The sequence below is a fragment of the Tribolium castaneum genome, chromosome 4 (genome assembly GCF_031307605.1).
Source record: "Tribolium castaneum strain GA2 chromosome 4, icTriCast1.1, whole genome shotgun sequence".
In the NCBI taxonomy this organism is placed as follows: domain Eukaryota; kingdom Metazoa; phylum Arthropoda; class Insecta; order Coleoptera; family Tenebrionidae; genus Tribolium; species Tribolium castaneum.
The window spans coordinates 6,065,493-6,082,482 of NC_087397.1; the positions used below are offsets into that span (position 1 = coordinate 6,065,493).

General features: G+C 36.5%; 2 protein-coding genes across 8 annotated transcripts; both read right to left on the reverse strand.

Annotated features, from left to right (window-relative positions):
* Positions 1-4,981: 4,981 nt before the first annotated feature.
* LOC103315057 (hypothetical protein) lies at positions 4,982-5,779 on the reverse strand. Its single transcript, XM_008202785.3, has 2 exons — positions 5,635-5,779; positions 4,982-5,586 (listed from the first exon to the last, which is right to left on the reverse strand). The coding sequence occupies exons 1-2, from the start codon at positions 5,656-5,658 to the stop codon at positions 5,050-5,052; spliced, it is 561 nt and encodes a 186-aa protein (XP_008201007.1). The 5' UTR covers positions 5,659-5,779; the 3' UTR covers positions 4,982-5,049.
* Positions 5,780-9,907: 4,128 nt separating this feature from the next.
* Positions 9,908-16,286, reverse strand: LOC659151 (uncharacterized protein). 7 transcript variants are annotated; one of them, XM_015985404.2, is made up of 8 exons: positions 16,146-16,286; positions 14,944-15,143; positions 12,859-12,964; positions 11,595-11,755; positions 11,337-11,547; positions 11,096-11,286; positions 10,750-10,858; positions 9,908-10,326 (listed from the first exon to the last, which is right to left on the reverse strand). In XM_015985404.2, exons 2-8 carry the CDS (start codon positions 15,028-15,030, stop codon positions 10,169-10,171), a joined length of 1,023 nt encoding a protein of 340 aa, XP_015840890.1. In that variant the 5' UTR covers positions 15,031-15,143; positions 16,146-16,286; the 3' UTR covers positions 9,908-10,168. The 7 variants fall into 7 exon arrangements, with proteins under 7 accessions (XP_015840890.1, XP_015840889.1, XP_015840888.1 ...); XM_015985403.2 differs by lacking the exon at positions 16,146-16,286 and adding an exon at positions 15,878-16,132; XM_015985402.2 differs by lacking the exon at positions 16,146-16,286 and adding an exon at positions 15,878-16,132 and having other exon boundaries at positions 14,944-15,155.
* Positions 16,287-16,990: the final 704 nt, after the last annotated feature.

Below are 16,990 nucleotides of genomic sequence, written 5' to 3' on the forward strand. Positions count from 1 at the left end.
AACTTTTTTGAATTATGTGCCTCGTAGTTTTTCCTGGCAGGTGCAAAAGTTGAAAAGATTTTCACACAGTGATAAAGCGACCTGTTTCGCACATACAGCGTGTCCAAAAACTTGTCGCTTTTAATTTTTTTTAATTAATTAACAAAAATCGCTAGAATCCAATAAACCTACCACAGAATTTTTATGCAGGAGCTCTAAATTTGGTTGTTGCAGGATAAAGAATGTTGTTTACTTATTTTTAGTGGATAATTTTCTCGGCATAAAGCACTTTTGTGGTGAAGCAGTCGTCAAACTTATTTGTAGAAAAAGTGTCGGCTCGTGGGCAATTTTCCGTACCATATAATTTGTACATTTGAATGTTGATTTAGTTTTGTGACCTTTACGATAATGATTCGGTAAAATTTAATTATACAGGATTTGTTTTGATATGAATGCAAGTCACGATATAAGGTCAGGTGTTTGTTCCCAAGTTATGATTTTGAGCTCTGTAATCAATTGATTAAACCAGCAGTAAATGTAATAGTCGACCTAGAACAATGCATTTTCATGTGTACTACGAATCCAAACAAAAGATCGAAATACGGATCACGCAAAAGTTTTAAGTACAATCGTACGAAAATTAAAACAATTCATGTATTGAAATCGCGAATAAAAGAATCGTTGTGGGAAAGCGAGGGAATTTTTGTGTGAGAGAATCAGACATGCAGGGATTAAAGATTTAAATTTTGGTCGGTTTGCAGCTCGTTGGTAATAAATAATAAGTAAGAGAGTCGTCTTAAGATGTCAGCTTTTCTATTATTCTCATTATTCCGTCTGGCCTTAGACAATAAAGTCCCCGTGTCCCAGGTCTAGTTAAGTCCGGCATCATTCAGAAGGGTTCCTTTCTCATCGAGGAGCAGACGCTTAAGAAGGCGGCTCCCCCGACTTGCTCCGCTATTTTACATGACTAATAATGGAACAAAGCAACTTAGTTATGCATTTTATAGTTGCCGGCAATCTAAGATGTTGCACCTTTGAGATTAAACGGCGATGGTATTATGAATAAGTATGACGTTATTATCTACCTTGCTTCTTGTCTGAGGTTGTGCAAATTCACAATTTTTACTTTGACTGTTATTAAAGTCACGTCGTTTGTTTCCCAGCTAGTTTTTAATCGCTCTCTGCATTCAATTGCCACTAGTTGCTGGAACGACTTTATTAAATTGTTGCGCTGTGCTTTCAAACAATATTTTACGCTACAATAAATAAAACTCACGCTTGCCACTATTAAGTTTATACTGGAAGCTCAAACAATGCGCTTTTGTCATGCTTATGCATAAAGCTTTTTATTGTTTCTGATAGGGTAATGACTTCATAAATTATTTTACAGACGCCACCAAGCATCATCCCTAATTCCACACAAAATTACACACCCAATATCTAAACAACGGTTTGCAAAATTTCTGGCAATTTTTTACAATCCTGAAAGGCAAAAAAAAGTTGAGTTCAATTTTGAACATGATGTTCGGCTAAAAATTCGAATTATGAAAAAAAAACAAAACTGTGATTAGTTTAAAATCTCCAACAGCAACTTTTACTAAAATAATGTTTAAAGTCTGGTATACAGGATGTTTCGTTTAAACCCCACATTAGAAGCATTGCTAGTTCTAATAATGATAGTCATCTGAAAATTTTTATAGTGATAATCTCTTAGGTCTTACTTAATGAAAATATTTTCAAGATGGTGACACTTCCAGTTATACCGAAAGTCGCTATTAACTTTCTTACTTTAAATGCAAAGCTATATTTTTTATGCGCTTTTGGATAACTAGAGTTATTGTAAAGTAGTTTTCATAAGCTTCTTCTGTACGTAAATTTAACCGTTTACGAAATGTTTAAGGTTTTAAAAAAATTTTTGGATTTGAACTTTCTAGTTCAAAAATCGAGAAAGGTGCCCATTTTGAACAATTGTTGCTTTAAATCATGTTCAACTTATAAAATTGGTTTTTATTTTTTTATCAAAAAAAGTGCTTACGAAAAGGTCTTTTATACGAGGTGTCACTTGGTATACCATTATATTTGAAAAAAAGTTAGAGATGGCTGTGCATTTCTGACAACAGAATAGTAGGCGAGGAAAAATAAAAATTGATCTGTTTCGGGAATTTTCGACAAAAGCGCCTAAATCAAAGTTATGAATTTTATTCCAGTTAAAAATTCCACGCTGTATAATTACCTGTTCAAGATATGTAAAATGAACCGAATAATCTTCTGGAACAAACTGTTCTGCTCTTGAACTTTTAGGCACGAATTTTCAAAAACTCAAATGTTTTAAAAATAATAGGAAGTGAAATACAAGGTAAAGTGAGTCGTAGATTTTACTGAAATAAATCGTTTTGCTCCAGGTCTGTTAGTTTTCGAGTTATGAATTTTTTTAGTGAAAAAACTTAGTGTTTGTAGACTTGGCTTGGCATTTATTTGAAAACATTTATTTTACGATTTTGCTAGATTATCGTCTTTATCTTTACAGGGCTTCTAAGGGTGTTTATTATTTTAATAAACACTTTAGTGCTGCTTTAGGTGGGATTCCTTGTGGGAGGCGATAATTAAACTGCGTGGTTGCACCGTGGCTGAGCCATATTTTCAGGCTGTATTAGTGTAACTACGAACTGTATGGCCAGCAAGTGAATTAGTCTCACCCTTTTGAAACGAGCCCGACATTAAGATTTTGACAGATTGTTCAATATTTAACGATAAAATTTCCCCCGGGACCCACTTTTTAATGTTGGTTCCTAACTATTTGCCAAAGCCGGTTTAATTTAATTAGCCGACATAATCAGCCACATTTCTCTTCAGTCTTGGGATTTTTAATGAATTTAGCTGGTGCCTGTGGCACGTTATTCCTCGGTTGACTCCTCGAAGGATAAATATATTTTAAGCATCGACATGCAAACATCATCGAGGACGAATATAAACCAAGGCCGAGTCGGCAAGGATATCTAAATTTACGTCGTTTTTCCCATTGTAGCTCTATTTGGTTTGTGCATTAAACAGAGCCGGTGCAATTAAGAACACGAGCCTTGACGTAACTTTGAGGGTATTGCAAACAAAGGGCTGTTCTATTATGCATGGACGGTTCAAATCGAGCCGAGTTAGGTGTTGATGGAAGCTTGGCTTTGACCAAATTGAAAATTTTCAACGAATTTTCTTCGGTTCAATCCGATTACCAACTTTTAATGTGGGACAACTAGTCGGGGCTAATTCGGAGCACAAGTCGACCGAGACGTGCGACGAATAATTCGCCGCAATTTTCTCCTTTTTTCATAATTTCGAGCGCTTTAAGACGGGATATTTATGATTTAACCGCGCCCCAATCTTTAGACCCTTGCATTCCCACGAGGAGGTATAAAGATAACAAATTTACTGCCCGCATTTTCGATTTTAAACCACAATTGTTTGTCATCGATTGCCGCCGGCCTAATGAAACTTTAATCAAGGGAAATAAAGTGAAACATTATATTTGTAAATAAAGCAGCTTTTAAATGTTTTGCTTATCGATCCGGCAAACATAAATACGATTTTTACGCCACTTTTCGATTTCAAATACCAATTATGCTATTATCCGGATTTATTTCAAGGTTACAGTTACTTAAAAACTGTAGTAAGACAATTAGCGTATTTGCTTTGTTTACTTTTCATTTGAGTGCATAAATTTCGTCCGTCGGAGTAAAAATCCTCTTAATGAACCCATTTCGAGTCAGTTGTCTACTCTTTGTTTAACATTTAGTGCGCACCACCACACCTTTGTGTAATTGAAATCCAGCCTGTGTTCAACAAGAGATTTCCTTGAGCTCTCCCACAAAAATATTTACTGCACTTTTCAAAGAATTCCAGCTTGGGCGAAACTTTCCACTCTTGGATAATTTTAATAATGCAAATTGAAACAGTCGGAAAGCTCCTAAAAACGCTTTCATTACGATTTTTCGTCGTTAAAGTGACCGCTGTTATTTGTAAGAAAGCTCAAATGCGCAGGTAATCGCAGGATCAGTTTTGCCGAACCTGAGGACGCGTAAACGGAAAACAAATATTAGCTCAGCCACGTATACGCGTGAATATCCTTACCTTCCTGCTTTAATTGCTCCCAGGCACCGCGAGCTTTTAGCTCGACTTGAAAGTTTTCGTAAACAGAATCGCATTATGTCTGAAATTTTTCCTTTTAAACCGTCGAACTTAATTGAAACTTGCTAAATAAACCTCCCGATGGTCAGTTTACTTTGCGAAATAGGATTAGGCCTCTAGAACCGCAATTTAAAATAGCGACAGATGGCGCTAGGCTGTTCATCTCGCCCCCATCCCTTGGATTTTGTGACACATTCACTCGCCACGTATTGATTGAGCAGATTGAAAAGGCTCGGAGCTTCTTGACAAGTCCAACAAGCTTTTCAGGATCATATATCAGTGTTTCAGTTATTTGAGGCTTCGGGGACGCAGTAATGGATGAAAATGCAAAATCAATAACTCTTTTATAATTACAAGGGCAGGAAACTGGGTTAAGCTCGATTTGCGTCAAGTGCAATTTTTATTATTGCGTTGGAATTTATCAGGGGCTGTTCTCCTGTCAGTTTAATTAGTCTCATTAAATATTGCGAGCTGTGAAATAATCAAACGCTCGCCAGATAAGAGATTAAATATTTACGCCCAATTATTAAGTGATGAATTTGAAATAGAGGGATCCGTTTCGGTTATGACGGATTGGTGGCGTTTAATTCAACGCTTTATCGATAATCCACTTAAATCCATATATTCAGATTAATCATTTTACACACAGACCATTGACACGCTACATTTCGCACACATCAAGATTTATATTCCAGCGTAGTCACTTCAAAACATCCAACATCAACTGCCTGCACTCTATCAAATTGCCGACCAAACTGGCCTCTAATTTTGAAAATAAGTTGGCAACGTTGAATAACGACACGTTTGTAAAAGCCAAACCACTGGGAATATTGTAAACTTTTATTAACAAAAAACGTAACAACAAAAAATAATTTACAACAGAGCCTAACACACCTAGTACCACCTCTTCTCCTCCTTCTTCTTCGGCAGCAAAATATGCGTGTTGACGGCCACCGGGACCACGTAGGGCTTGTACACCGGAACCGGATGGTGCTTTTCCACGATAATCTGCACCGGCTTCTCCTTGTAATTCGGCACAAGTTTTTCCACAGTGATGGGAACCTTCTTCTCCACTTCCTCCGGTACTAGCTTGAAAATGGGCACCGTGAAGGGCTGCTTAACCGGAATGTGCACGGGATACGGTTGCGGAACCGGAACTTTGAGAATATGAGGCGACGAAAACTCCTCATCAACTTCAGGCTTCGTTTCAGTGATTTCCACATCGACTTCCTTATTTTGCCCAATTTCTTCATTCTTGAAAATGTTTTCCAAACTTTGCTTGATCAGTTTTTCCAATTCGCTGGTTTGCTGTTGGTCCAGATTGGCAAAAGACCATTTTTTCGAGGACTGTTCTGGGGTTAGGGAGTCGTCACTTTTTTTTGTTGAGATGATGCGGGCGTCGGTCACACCCAAGGCGAGTGTGACAACAATCTGGAAAAACAATTTTTGGGTGCGAGTTTTTTCGAAAATTGTGCTTACGGCAACGTGTGCTGCTTTGTACATGGTGTTTGAACTAATTTCAAGATCGGACTGGTGATAACACCATTGCGTGGAGATTTTTATACCTGATGGTAACGCACACGCGGTGAAAGGAGTTTGAAAATGATAAATCTGGAACTAGCTGGAGCGTTTCAAAATTTGGCAATTTTGACGCTAGGGTTGTGCCAATTATTACTAGCAAAATAAATTGGGGGATATTTATTTTTTTTGGTAAGTGCTTTGAATATTTTTTTGAAAACAATGTGGGAAATTGTTGCCAAAAAAATTCAAATCTGAGCACGCTCTATAAAACCGAAGATAATTCACTAAATGCAAATTTAAACGTTAGGCTTTCTTGTCGTTAATTGAAGTAATTAGTTTTAATTAAAAATTAAATCATTGTTTTGGTGTGTTATTAGATGTTAATCGCCATTTTCGTAACAAAGTTCATTTGAAATTCTAATTTAATTAGAGCCACTTGTTAGGAATTAACTACCAAACTGCGAATTTTTTCTCTTGTAAAAATTTGAATAGTTTTCACTTGATGAAAGTCAATTTCACACTACAAGTCGTTGCTCTATTGCAACCCCTATTTGCTTTAAAAATCAGATGATGGCGGATTGAGTTAGAGGGTGAAAATATAAAGGCGATTTAGGCGAGCAAACCGAATTTTCATGATCCTAAAGAGATTTTTCGAACGAATTGATCCACTTTTGCAGTAATTAAATTACTGTGACAAAGTCAAAGTCTGTATGTTTAAAAATTAGCACGGGCGAGTCTCAACATACATTTAATTATAAATTGTCATTAAAAAAGGGGCAGTTCACGTGGATCTTGAAAATTAATTGCTTTTTGTATAATTCGTCGCTGTTGGAGCGGCGAAATTGCGCACATATTTTTGCGGTGGAGAAATGTCTTAACGAGATGTAATCGAGTCAGGTGCTGTGATTATCAACGTGCTCGTTGTTCCATTAGAAAAACGGCAAAGAAGAAATCATCTATCACGTTGACAGCGCGACACAACTAATTGCTTTTTAGTGGACGCGCTATTGTCTAGTCCAGCCCTATTTTTGGCGAAGCGAATTTCCGCGGCAATTAAAAAAATGATCGGGGTGCGAAATGATTTGTTCCTCTAATTTAAAGTGTCTCGGGCCCCCTTGGCGCGAAAACAATAGTCTTGCAGCATCGCTAGTCTTGAAATATAGGTAGGAATTACTTAGTTATAGGCGTCCAGGGAGAAAAAATAATTAACAGTTTCTAAAGGAAGGAGCGTTATTTATCACCGACACATTGTGCGGCGCGTCGGTCGATAAAGGCCAGGTGAGTCGTAGAAAGGCTCCGAGATGGGCCGGGGGCGGAGGAGGCGGCGGAGGAGGAGCATGGGGAAGCTTACGACAAGGTTCGATACCTAAACCAGCGGCAGGCCTGGGAGATGGAGGCTTTATCAGGTGGTGGATGCGCTACGTGCATTAATCATTGCAAAATACCGATGACAGCTGATATGCGATCGCACATTATCTGAATCGGGGAGTTATTGTTATATTATGAATTACATCGCGTGCTAAACTGCTTTTGAATTCATTTCGCCACCTGCTCGGACACGGCTTAAATACCAGGATGCGAACGATCGTGATTTACGGAGACGCTAATGTGGGATCTCGCTTATTCAATCACGATATGAAATTAAGATGAGATTCGATCTTTTCCAGATTACAATCTTACCGAATATTTACATCAATAATTTTCCGCGGCTACGCTACTAAAAACCATCTAAAAGTTACCTTCTTTTAAGACATCCAAAATAATAATAATAATAATAATAATAATAATAATAATAATAATTTTATTGCCAAAATACAAATGTACATAAAGGCAAAAATGGAAAAATTGAAAATAAATAAAAAATTAACAACAAGACAAAAAATAAAGTAACATAACATTCTTATGAAAAATAATAATAAAAAGTTATAAAGAAAGTAAAAATCGTATAAAAATTAAGTCGCTATAACAAAAAAGGTCAATCTCATTTGAAATATGGTTGAATATCGAGCTGTACGACTGTAAGTAAGGTGAGATAAACCCATAGTTTCAGAAAGGAAAAGGACTTACAACTGCTAACAATAGCGGGGCATGAAAAAACGCTTTTACCAAAAAATAAGGATGATCGAACCAAATAGTGAAGAGAAACCACTCACTTTTGATGTTCTATTTGAAAGTGTTAACAATAAAAATGCTCAAACACTGGCATAGAAATTAAACCGAGTTCCAAATTCGTATGCAACACCTCAAAAAAGAAGGCAAAAGAAATGGATAAATTGTTAGGGTGTTATTGTTGTCGATACTTATAAATTATTTTTCTGTGATCAGCTTTCGATAAAATCAAACTTCGAAATGGCCATAAAAAATATATGGCATCCGAATTTTGCTCCGGTGCTCGTTTAAAATTTTCATAACGCGATAAAACTGGAAAAACAACACTAAGTCTGTCACTCATCTGTTCCGTTATCAAGTTTTCATATTTGTGTCAAAACGTGAAAGGGAAGCTTTTAGTGTTAATCTCTGGTATTTTTTCCTTTCGCACGTGAATCTGTAGTAAATAACGTCAAATTCTGTGACTTGTTCGCCGGTTGTTGCGAACGGAACAAATTGAAATCTTTACCACTTGTATCTTTTGGATAGTTTCACTTGTAGACAATATAAAATCGGCTAAACTAACTTCGGTGGGCGTGCGCTGAATCATTTATCATTGTTAGAGGACTTGTTGGTCTTTTTCCCTCCTAATCTTTCCACGAAATGAGTGTGTTAACAGATTTTAAAGTTTTTCAAGGGTTAACGAACCCTCGAAGCATTTAATCTGAAGTTTCCGTGCGAGATCGGAGCGATTCATCAAACACACGTTTCCGAACTCGTCTTCACTTTTTCGTGACATTTAATTAAGTATCTTTTTGATTCCTGGAGGACGAGCCACCGAAGCTCTAATACGATTTTTCGCTGTAAGCCTCAAAATTTCCCGTTTTTATTACGTTACAAACATTTCCAAAAGCCTGTTAAAGCAACACTGTTTGGAAAATCCCTTGAGCGTTTATATATCGCCTTAAAAACATAAAGTTTTTATCCGGCGCGTGTCACCTTGAACTTAACCGCGCAGCTTTGCTTACAAAAGCACCTGTTGTAGTTCGCGATGTTCTCATTTCGTTGTGCACCAAAGCAGTTTTTAGCGCTCGAGGCTCTTTCATATCTGTTATCTTCAGTTTCAATTATATTAAACAAATTAACTGAAGCAGCTAATTAATCCACAACAGCCGGCATTTGCCCGATTTTTATCCAACAAATCGCACACACATGACACATTTCTTCTCCACGTCTAGGGACAAATTTACATAGCAGGGATTTGCCAAAGCACGGATTTACCTCCACGAAAAATAGAACACAAACTTTGGGACAAATATAAAATCTCCAAGTAAATAAAAGGGCCTTCATTAATTCATGAGATATAAATATCTTCCAGATTTAATTGGCTAAAACTCGAGCCAGGCTCAAAACAAACAGATTTAATTCTTCAAATAGCTGAAAAAGAATCGCTAATGACGCTCAAAACGGCTCAAACGACTCGATCACGCCGCCACAAGGACATATTTTATTCAGCAGTTACACCAAAATCACTTGCTTCGAATTTTTTAAAACTTTTCTAGAATTGAAAATTAGAAGAGTTTTAGATAGAAATTTTAATCAATGAAATGATTTTCCACAAATGATGAGATTCTAATTAATATTTTATTAAACTTTTCATTGAACACTGCCAATAAACTAAAATGTTCACGCTTTTTTGTTTAAGTTTTTTTTACATTGTCATCCTTTTAGCTGTTTTATTCCATTCAGTACATTTTGATGTCAAATTTTTAATAGACAATCCTTTTTGAGCGTTATTTATAAAAACAAAAAACTCTGTTGTAAAAGAGCATGTTTTGCCACATGGAAATCAAATGAAATTGAAATGTATTTGGGGTGATTTTTGCTTTTATGTTATCTGATAAGTATCGTCCCCTGTCGGAGAGTAGTCGAATTTCTCAGCAAAATCTGTAACGTAGTGGGAGATGGATGCTGCGTGCGTCTATCGACTTTCATTTAAAAAAATTCAAGTGTTGAAGCAAACTCAGTTTTGTTTAAATAAATTTATTAGATTACTATATACATTGAGGCTTCTAAACTAAGTAAAAATAAATAAACTGTCGCTCAAGACATTTCCTAATGGTTTAAGTAACTAAAAACGCCATTTAATTGCAATGAGATATTTTTTTATGTTTTTATTTGATTCTCCTTGTACGTGAAATGTGGGTACAATGCTCGCAACCAACACCTCCTTATTTAATACAAGAAACAGTTTTATTTAATTTTATTGAAACAAACGGAACACCTACCACTAACATAAAAAACCTAAATTACATAATTGTTCATCGAACCGGAAACTAATTACATCGGATATAATACACAGCGACACAAAAAATTGATTTACAGATATGTGGTGGTAATAGTCTTATTCGAGTGCTTCCTCTTGACAAAAGACGCTCATGTATCCGTTGATATCGTCCTCTGTCAGTCCTCGAATGGCCACTGTTGCGGAATTATCGAAAGCTCCACTGGACACAAGACGAACGGTGGTAGTCCCACATGCGATCACTTCCACGTGCTTTCCTAGAAAATTACAAAGTTATTTATTACCGAGTTGCGTGCTATCTGCTGGTGTGCAATTAAAATGCAATGTTTTAACTTAAACACCTGTTTACAGGAGATTTATTGAGATACGTGAACAAACGCGAGATTCGAAATTATTAAATGACAGATTTGCACACGCCTGGTTATTAGTCCTAAAGGAGCGCGAAATAATTGCGCTAATTAAATTTTTTGTCGAGCGCTCGTTGTAATCAAACTAATTCAGTTTTGTCAACACAAAGATAATTATTTAAATATTTAGACAAGATTTGTCGATTTCTCTTTGTTGACTAGTTTCAAACCGCAACAGCGCACAGACTCGGTTAATTAGTGATTTGAATAAACTTAACTAGGGAGCGTTTATCTTCAGGCGCACTGAAATATTTAGGAAAAACATGAACTAACCTGGTTTCGAGTCCAGTCCACAAACTGAGTCCGCTAGGAGCAAATTCGCGTTGTCCAAGCCCCGGGAACCGCCGATTTGCAAATAGTCGTCCAGGCCGCGTTTCTGACACTGCGGGCAAAGCTCAAAGTCTAATCCCATATTTAATTTTAAGAACACAAAGTAATTTTCTAAAATATTTCACTAAAAGTTAAACATCTGTGGGTATTTCCGATCGCCCTTCTCATAAACTGCGCAAACTTTCCACTTTCGCGTCTCAAACTTTTCATAAAGTAGCTGGAAACTCCTCATCTCTTGCCCGATCGCCCCTAATTATAAAACTTAATCTAAGACCTATCCATGCAATACCTGGGACCGCACCTTGTGGATGGTGCCGGTTTCCAGCTCGATGCCCCGTCCAAGGCTCGGGACAATCCCAACGTTCAGCGAAGCGACCCTGACTGCAGCAGGAAACAAAGTGCTCAGACTACAATTCGACCTCTTGCCGTAATTCCTCAGCGTGTAGATGTCCTCCGTTGACTGGAACAGCACATTGCAGGCTGGAAGAGAGCTCAAAATACAAAACCGCGAGAAAAATGCGCCAACTCACGCGTCGGATTCTTAATAAACCTGACGCTGAATCCGAAACTTGTGCCTTTGGCCGGCATCCGATACTGGATAAGTGCCACATTCTGCGAGCTTTTGAACGTCTGTTTGACTTTCCTCTTGCCGCAGAATTCGGTAAATCGCGAATTTAGGGGCAAGGGGTGGTCGGAGGGGCTGGGGAAAAATTCGCCGTTCAGTTCCCAACCATCCACGAACTGAAAAATTTGTGAAAGAACAGCGAATAAGCTAGGAAGTGTCTTACAGAGACAAGTCCGCCGTTTTCGCAAGGAACGTCCAAATAATTGAAATGGACTTCGATGGTTTGGTCGGGATCGCTGAAAATGTAAGCACCACAAGCGGTACCGTCAGCAATGCTCGATTTGTGGTAAAAGTCGCCTTCTTCAGATGTCATAAAAATGCAATCTGGAAACGAGCGGTTTTAGCGGTGGAAAGGTGGAGAGGAAATTCTTTTAGGGTATTTTCAGGAGACGGAATCCAATTTGTCAGATAAAACAATTATTTCCATTATTGTCCCTACCTACGAGACTTGTACAGTAGTGCCCATTTGTAAGGAAAAAGAATTGAATACAAAGAGGAAAATAAATCTTAATGATATTGAAGTTTATTTTTTGTAGACAGTAGCTATATTCTTATTTAATTTATACGGTGCTTCAAAAAGTCTTTAGGTCAACTCTTGCTATATTGACAGATTTTTGTATGTAGCAATCGTAAGAAATCAACATACGTTCAAAAGTTCACAGCAAGAGTTGATCTCAAGACTTTTTGAACGCACTGTACAACTAACTTTAGTATTGTCTTGTAATGCAATTTACTACATAATAAGTACATAAATAATTGAACAATTTTGCTTAGTTTTGCTTTGGTGCAAATTTTCTGTTATATCAGTAAAGTAAGAACAAATGGAAGAAAAAAATAGAGAATACAATTACAAGAATAAAGTGATTGAATAAGCAAAATTAAATGGATTAATAAAAACCTTATTAAATTGTAATTTTTGAGTGAGACAGCGAAAAAATGTTTAGAGACTGATCTATTATTTTTTCTTTTAAAACAAAAGGAATTCACTTGTGTTTTCAAAGTGCAAGTTTTTAAAGTTGTTTTCACTATTTTTTTCTCTTGCTTCGTCCTAGCTAAGGTCTTTACATTACATTTGTTAAAAAACGGTAAAATGGTATTGTGTTGCTTGATCTCGTAATTAAAGCGCAATTTAGTAATTAAAAACACAGCCTCTGAACTTTTTCCGCGTATTTCCGTTGCGTCAAGACGTCTGAAAGTCCAATATCATGAACGAATGTCAAGCTGAAGCTTTAATAAGTGTATAATCTGGAGAAAAACCGTAATTTTAGCCTTAATGGTTTCCATCTCTGCACAAACTTAATTTAAAATTAAACGAACTTTTCTGTAGCTATTGTTGTTTTAAGCGTTTTATGCTGACATTAAAATTACAACGTTTTTAAATTTTCTTTCAGGGAGGCACTCGAGTTCCAATCAATGTCTCAACTTACCTGTTATTATATGATCTGACGTTCTTTTCGAACGTGCTTGAGCTAATGGTCCTCTAGTTAATTGTTTCTGTAAATGGACAGAATTCAACAAACGTCTAGCATTCACCTGGAAATAAGGAAAAACTTGTTTGAAAAATTTCTTTAGAATCTGAAAGTTTTGCAAAGTTTTGTAGGGCCTCCAGCGAGCTAACTACCCTCCGAGCGCAATGTATTGTTTCCCGATCTCGCTTAATTGTGATCAATAAAGAAACAGTTCTGTTTTTATTAAAATACCGATCACGAGCTTAGAACGTTGAGTAACTATTAATTTAATAATAATTTTATTTTCGGAGGAGTGCTCTAAGTGAATCAAGAATGAGAGACACGACTCGCCCTTAATTGTCTTCATAGAGCTGAGTCGAGACAAAAATTGGGATGTTTTTGCTGGTATCGAAGTTTGTGCTTTTGACATTAATTGTCAGCGAGTCGAACTAGCAATTTCCCGCATGTCGAAGCAAATACAACTTATTTGCATTACGATCCTGGAACTAATCCACTAAAGCTGTCTTATTAGAGCATATGTTACGTATTGTTGACTCCACCGCAACTTCCCTAAATTGAATTTGAAATTATGACAGTGCAAATCTGCACTAATTACAATTCCCCGACTCGGAATCTTATTTTTCGCGATGACGCAAAAAGAGCCCCGACACAACAGGTGTTTCAATATTTACTTTTCATTTGCTTCAAACTTGTGTTATTTCGAATCTCATCGGTTCGAGTAGCGTCCTTGTTTATTTCCACAGTCCTTGGACTAATAATTCGCTATTTAGTAATCTTAAGAACCTCCTTTGATGCAGAGGATTAGGCGAGAACTTTACTCGTTTAAAATTCATCTACCGAGCTTACGAGTGAAGACAGACTCATCCTTCCGGATCCTCCAATAAAGGTATGCATGAGAGCAAATCCTCGGAAAAATCCGCATAAAAATTGCGGTTTAGTGAATTTTACAAAAGGCCAGTTAACAGTCCGGTTAACCAAATTTAATCAACAGCGGCAGTTTCGGCAAACTTAATAACTTGTGTATCATATTTACCAGACTTATCTCCATAATCCTCGCGGAAATTATATTTGATTTGGGTCGGTACCTCACAACTGAAATAAAATTAATTTCGAAACTGTCAGCAAAAATTGAAATTATTTGCAGAAAATTTAGACATGTCTGAATTTTAATATGCGGTCAGTCCGAATTTGAAACGCTGACACAAAAATTTAATATTTGCATTTTTCTCCCGAGCTGAAGGATTTCAGCCACGAATGGAGCAAACAAGAAATGCGGTTTAGTAACTTATTTAAAATTTATTAAGTCAGTTTTTGAGATTTTTGGTTTGATTAAACAGATTTTTTTAACTATTAATACAATTGTCATCCAAAATTGGAAAAAATACGGTGTGTCCAAAAAATTTTAGATCAACTCTTGCTGTGGAATTTCGATTGACAGATTTTTATTGTCTTTGATAGTACTAATCGTGAGAAATCAACATACGTTGAAAATTTCACAGCAAGAGTTGATCTAAAGACTTTTTGAACGCACTGTATTATGCATGACAATTTTTGCTTAAATTAATTTAATATGAAACGTCACTAATTAAATTTTGCAAGAGTAGCATTTGTGTCTGATGGGAATATCACATACTACCCCCGTACAAATTAACTAATTAATCTTATGACCATTTTATGTGGAAATTTGGAGACCGGTTGTTAAATTTTGAAGCTTCAAATAATTTTTTCCGGCACGGGTGGAGAAAAAATTAAACTGAACGTGGGATATTATATTAAAATAAATTATAATAAACCGAGGCAACGTAAAATTAACCCATTCATAATTAAAATTCATTGAAAAAACCCTTCTGAATTTTTTGTGGTTTTGTGGCCAAAAAATTGTGAAAACGTTATAGCGATAAATTTTGGAGCGTAATTAAGGAAATTCCGCTTAGGACAATTAACAATCCGCGTCACAATTGCATCCCGTTTGCAATATGCATCGTGCATGATTTGAATACTGGTCTCGCAATATCATTAAGTTTGAAATATGAAAGTTCCTACCTCTGGCTGGATTTCGAATCCGGGATGTCCTCTAATCACTAGTACTGAACATGAAAACAAAGTCAAAACGACGGCCAACGGGGTCATCCTAACAGGTGGTGGTGATACGGCCCAAACGTCGTGATACTAGTGAAGCCGGACGACGCGCCCTCCGTTTAAATAGCGTCGCTACGCTCACAAGCATCCAAACAGCCCTTGCGCTACCCACATCACTATCATTTAGCAAATGCACTGAATCGGACTTTTACAAACACGTGCCAAACGCCACATTTTACTAACACAATTAGGAAAAGTTTTATTTACAACCACTTATGACTAACCAACGAAAATTCCGCTGTTTATTGCGTTGGTCCTAAAATTTGAAAAATCACACTTCGACGAAACCTAATTAAGCTCATCAAATATCGCACTAAAAATAGAAGAAAATGCTGCTCATTTACCTTATTTGCACTTATGTTATAATTTACTTACTCTACGGTATTATGTTTCAGCGGAAAGTAACTTTCAGGGTTATTTTTACATGCTTTATTATCATACAAAACAACAGTTAACAATACAATTAGCGCAACTTTGGGTTAGCACATGTAAAATGAAATTTTCTAATTACAAAATGTGCACACAACGTAAATTGCTTTTGCTTCAGAACGAACTTCTCACCTTACTGCACTATTGGAAGAAACACAATTCCGTTAAAATTCTTTTTGAAATTGGACCCTCGCACTTTTATTAGAAACTTATTACCAATATTCAATATTTTTCAGAGTGTTGGTTTACGCGTGATTCAGCCAAGGTTAGTCAAAAATTAATTAAAAGAAGAACAAATTAAACGAGTTTTAAAACATACACATTAATTATTTTTGTCTAATTATATTCCAGTTCAATGTGAGTTTTGGCATTGCGTTGTCAGAGCAATTAGAATGTGGTATTATTTTACCTCAAAAATATCCAATTTCCAATTTTAATCCCGTTTAAATGGCACGTTTTTCTCCATGCCTAAACTTTTAGCATCAATGAATTGAATTTACATTACATTACCCTACGCCGTTGTCTTTAATTAAAATTTACATAACATTTTACACTACGTTTCATTGACAAAAGAATATTTAAAGTCACGAATTAACACTCGAGATAAAAACTAGAGAAAAAGGCTTTTCGCGTCTGAAAATTGCTCAATAAGCAATTAACTTAATTAACAAACACACCTTATTATCGGGTGCATTCATATTCACAGCACAATTAAATTTAATTGAACATATCGTTTAACAAAAAAGAGCGGTATTTTTCTCACTCACTCCTCGCACGAGCCGTTTTATAAACTATTCGCCCAATATTTGCCTAGACCGTTGTTCTTGTAAATAATAAACTTATCTAAGGATTTACGCACACGAATTACGTTCAAGTCAGGTGTAAATATTTACCGCCGACATTTCTTTCATTTGAATTGAGAGTGCGAAATTTAAGCCGTTTGAAAATTTGCAAACGAACTTGACCCGATAACCCAGTTGGGTGTTTCGTCCCTCGAGGTATGTTTTATTCCATTTTAATGGAAAATAAATCGAGGCGGACCAATCCGCGTTCTGATAACCATCACGGGAAATTTGTATGAGCGTGCATCAACAACGCACTTTAATTAAATCGGCCACTGTGTGCACAAATTAGGAACAGACGGAATGATTTTTACGGGGGCAGATGAAGAGACACGCCGCAGATTAAGCTTCTTCGAATAAAGTATTCATAAGACCGCACGACATAAATTCCTAATACAAATGGGACGGGGATGACGCACTTAAATTAAAAATCTTGTGCTCGCCAACAAACTGACCCATGAGACTGTCCAAAGCCTTCGCAGCCTCTACACCACGCATACTAATGGCACATCAAAAATTCATAGAGATTTGGTTGTTTTTCCAGACTTGTTTTCTGTGAGAAAATGAGATTTGATCGGTAACAATTGAAATTAATTGTTTTTTATTTACAAGAGGCCTACTGGTTGCGAAATGAAGGTCACAGCCTTGGGTGGTAAATCCCCTAAATCGCGAGATCATGT

What these genes read in the sequence shown, in the direction of transcription:
- LOC103315057 (XM_008202785.3), bottom strand. Translation starts at nt 5,658, where the DNA reads ATGTACAAAGCAGCACACGTTGCC. An exon ending in ACAAAGCAGCACACGTTGCC is followed by an intron (nt 5,587 to 5,634) that starts GTAAGCACAATT and finishes TTGTTTTTCCAG; the next exon opens with ATTGTTGTCACACTCGCCTT.
- LOC659151 (XM_015985404.2), bottom strand. Translation starts at nt 15,030, where the DNA reads ATGACCCCGTTGGCCGTCGTTTTGACTTTGTTTTCATGTTCAGTACTA. An exon ending in AAAACGGCGGACTTGTCTCT is followed by an intron (nt 11,548 to 11,594) that starts GTAAGACACTTC and finishes CAAATTTTTCAG; the next exon opens with TTCGTGGATGGTTGGGAACT. An exon ending in TGGACTGGACTCGAAACCAG is followed by an intron (nt 10,327 to 10,749) that starts GTTAGTTCATGT and finishes GTAATTTTCTAG; the next exon opens with GAAAGCACGTGGAAGTGATC.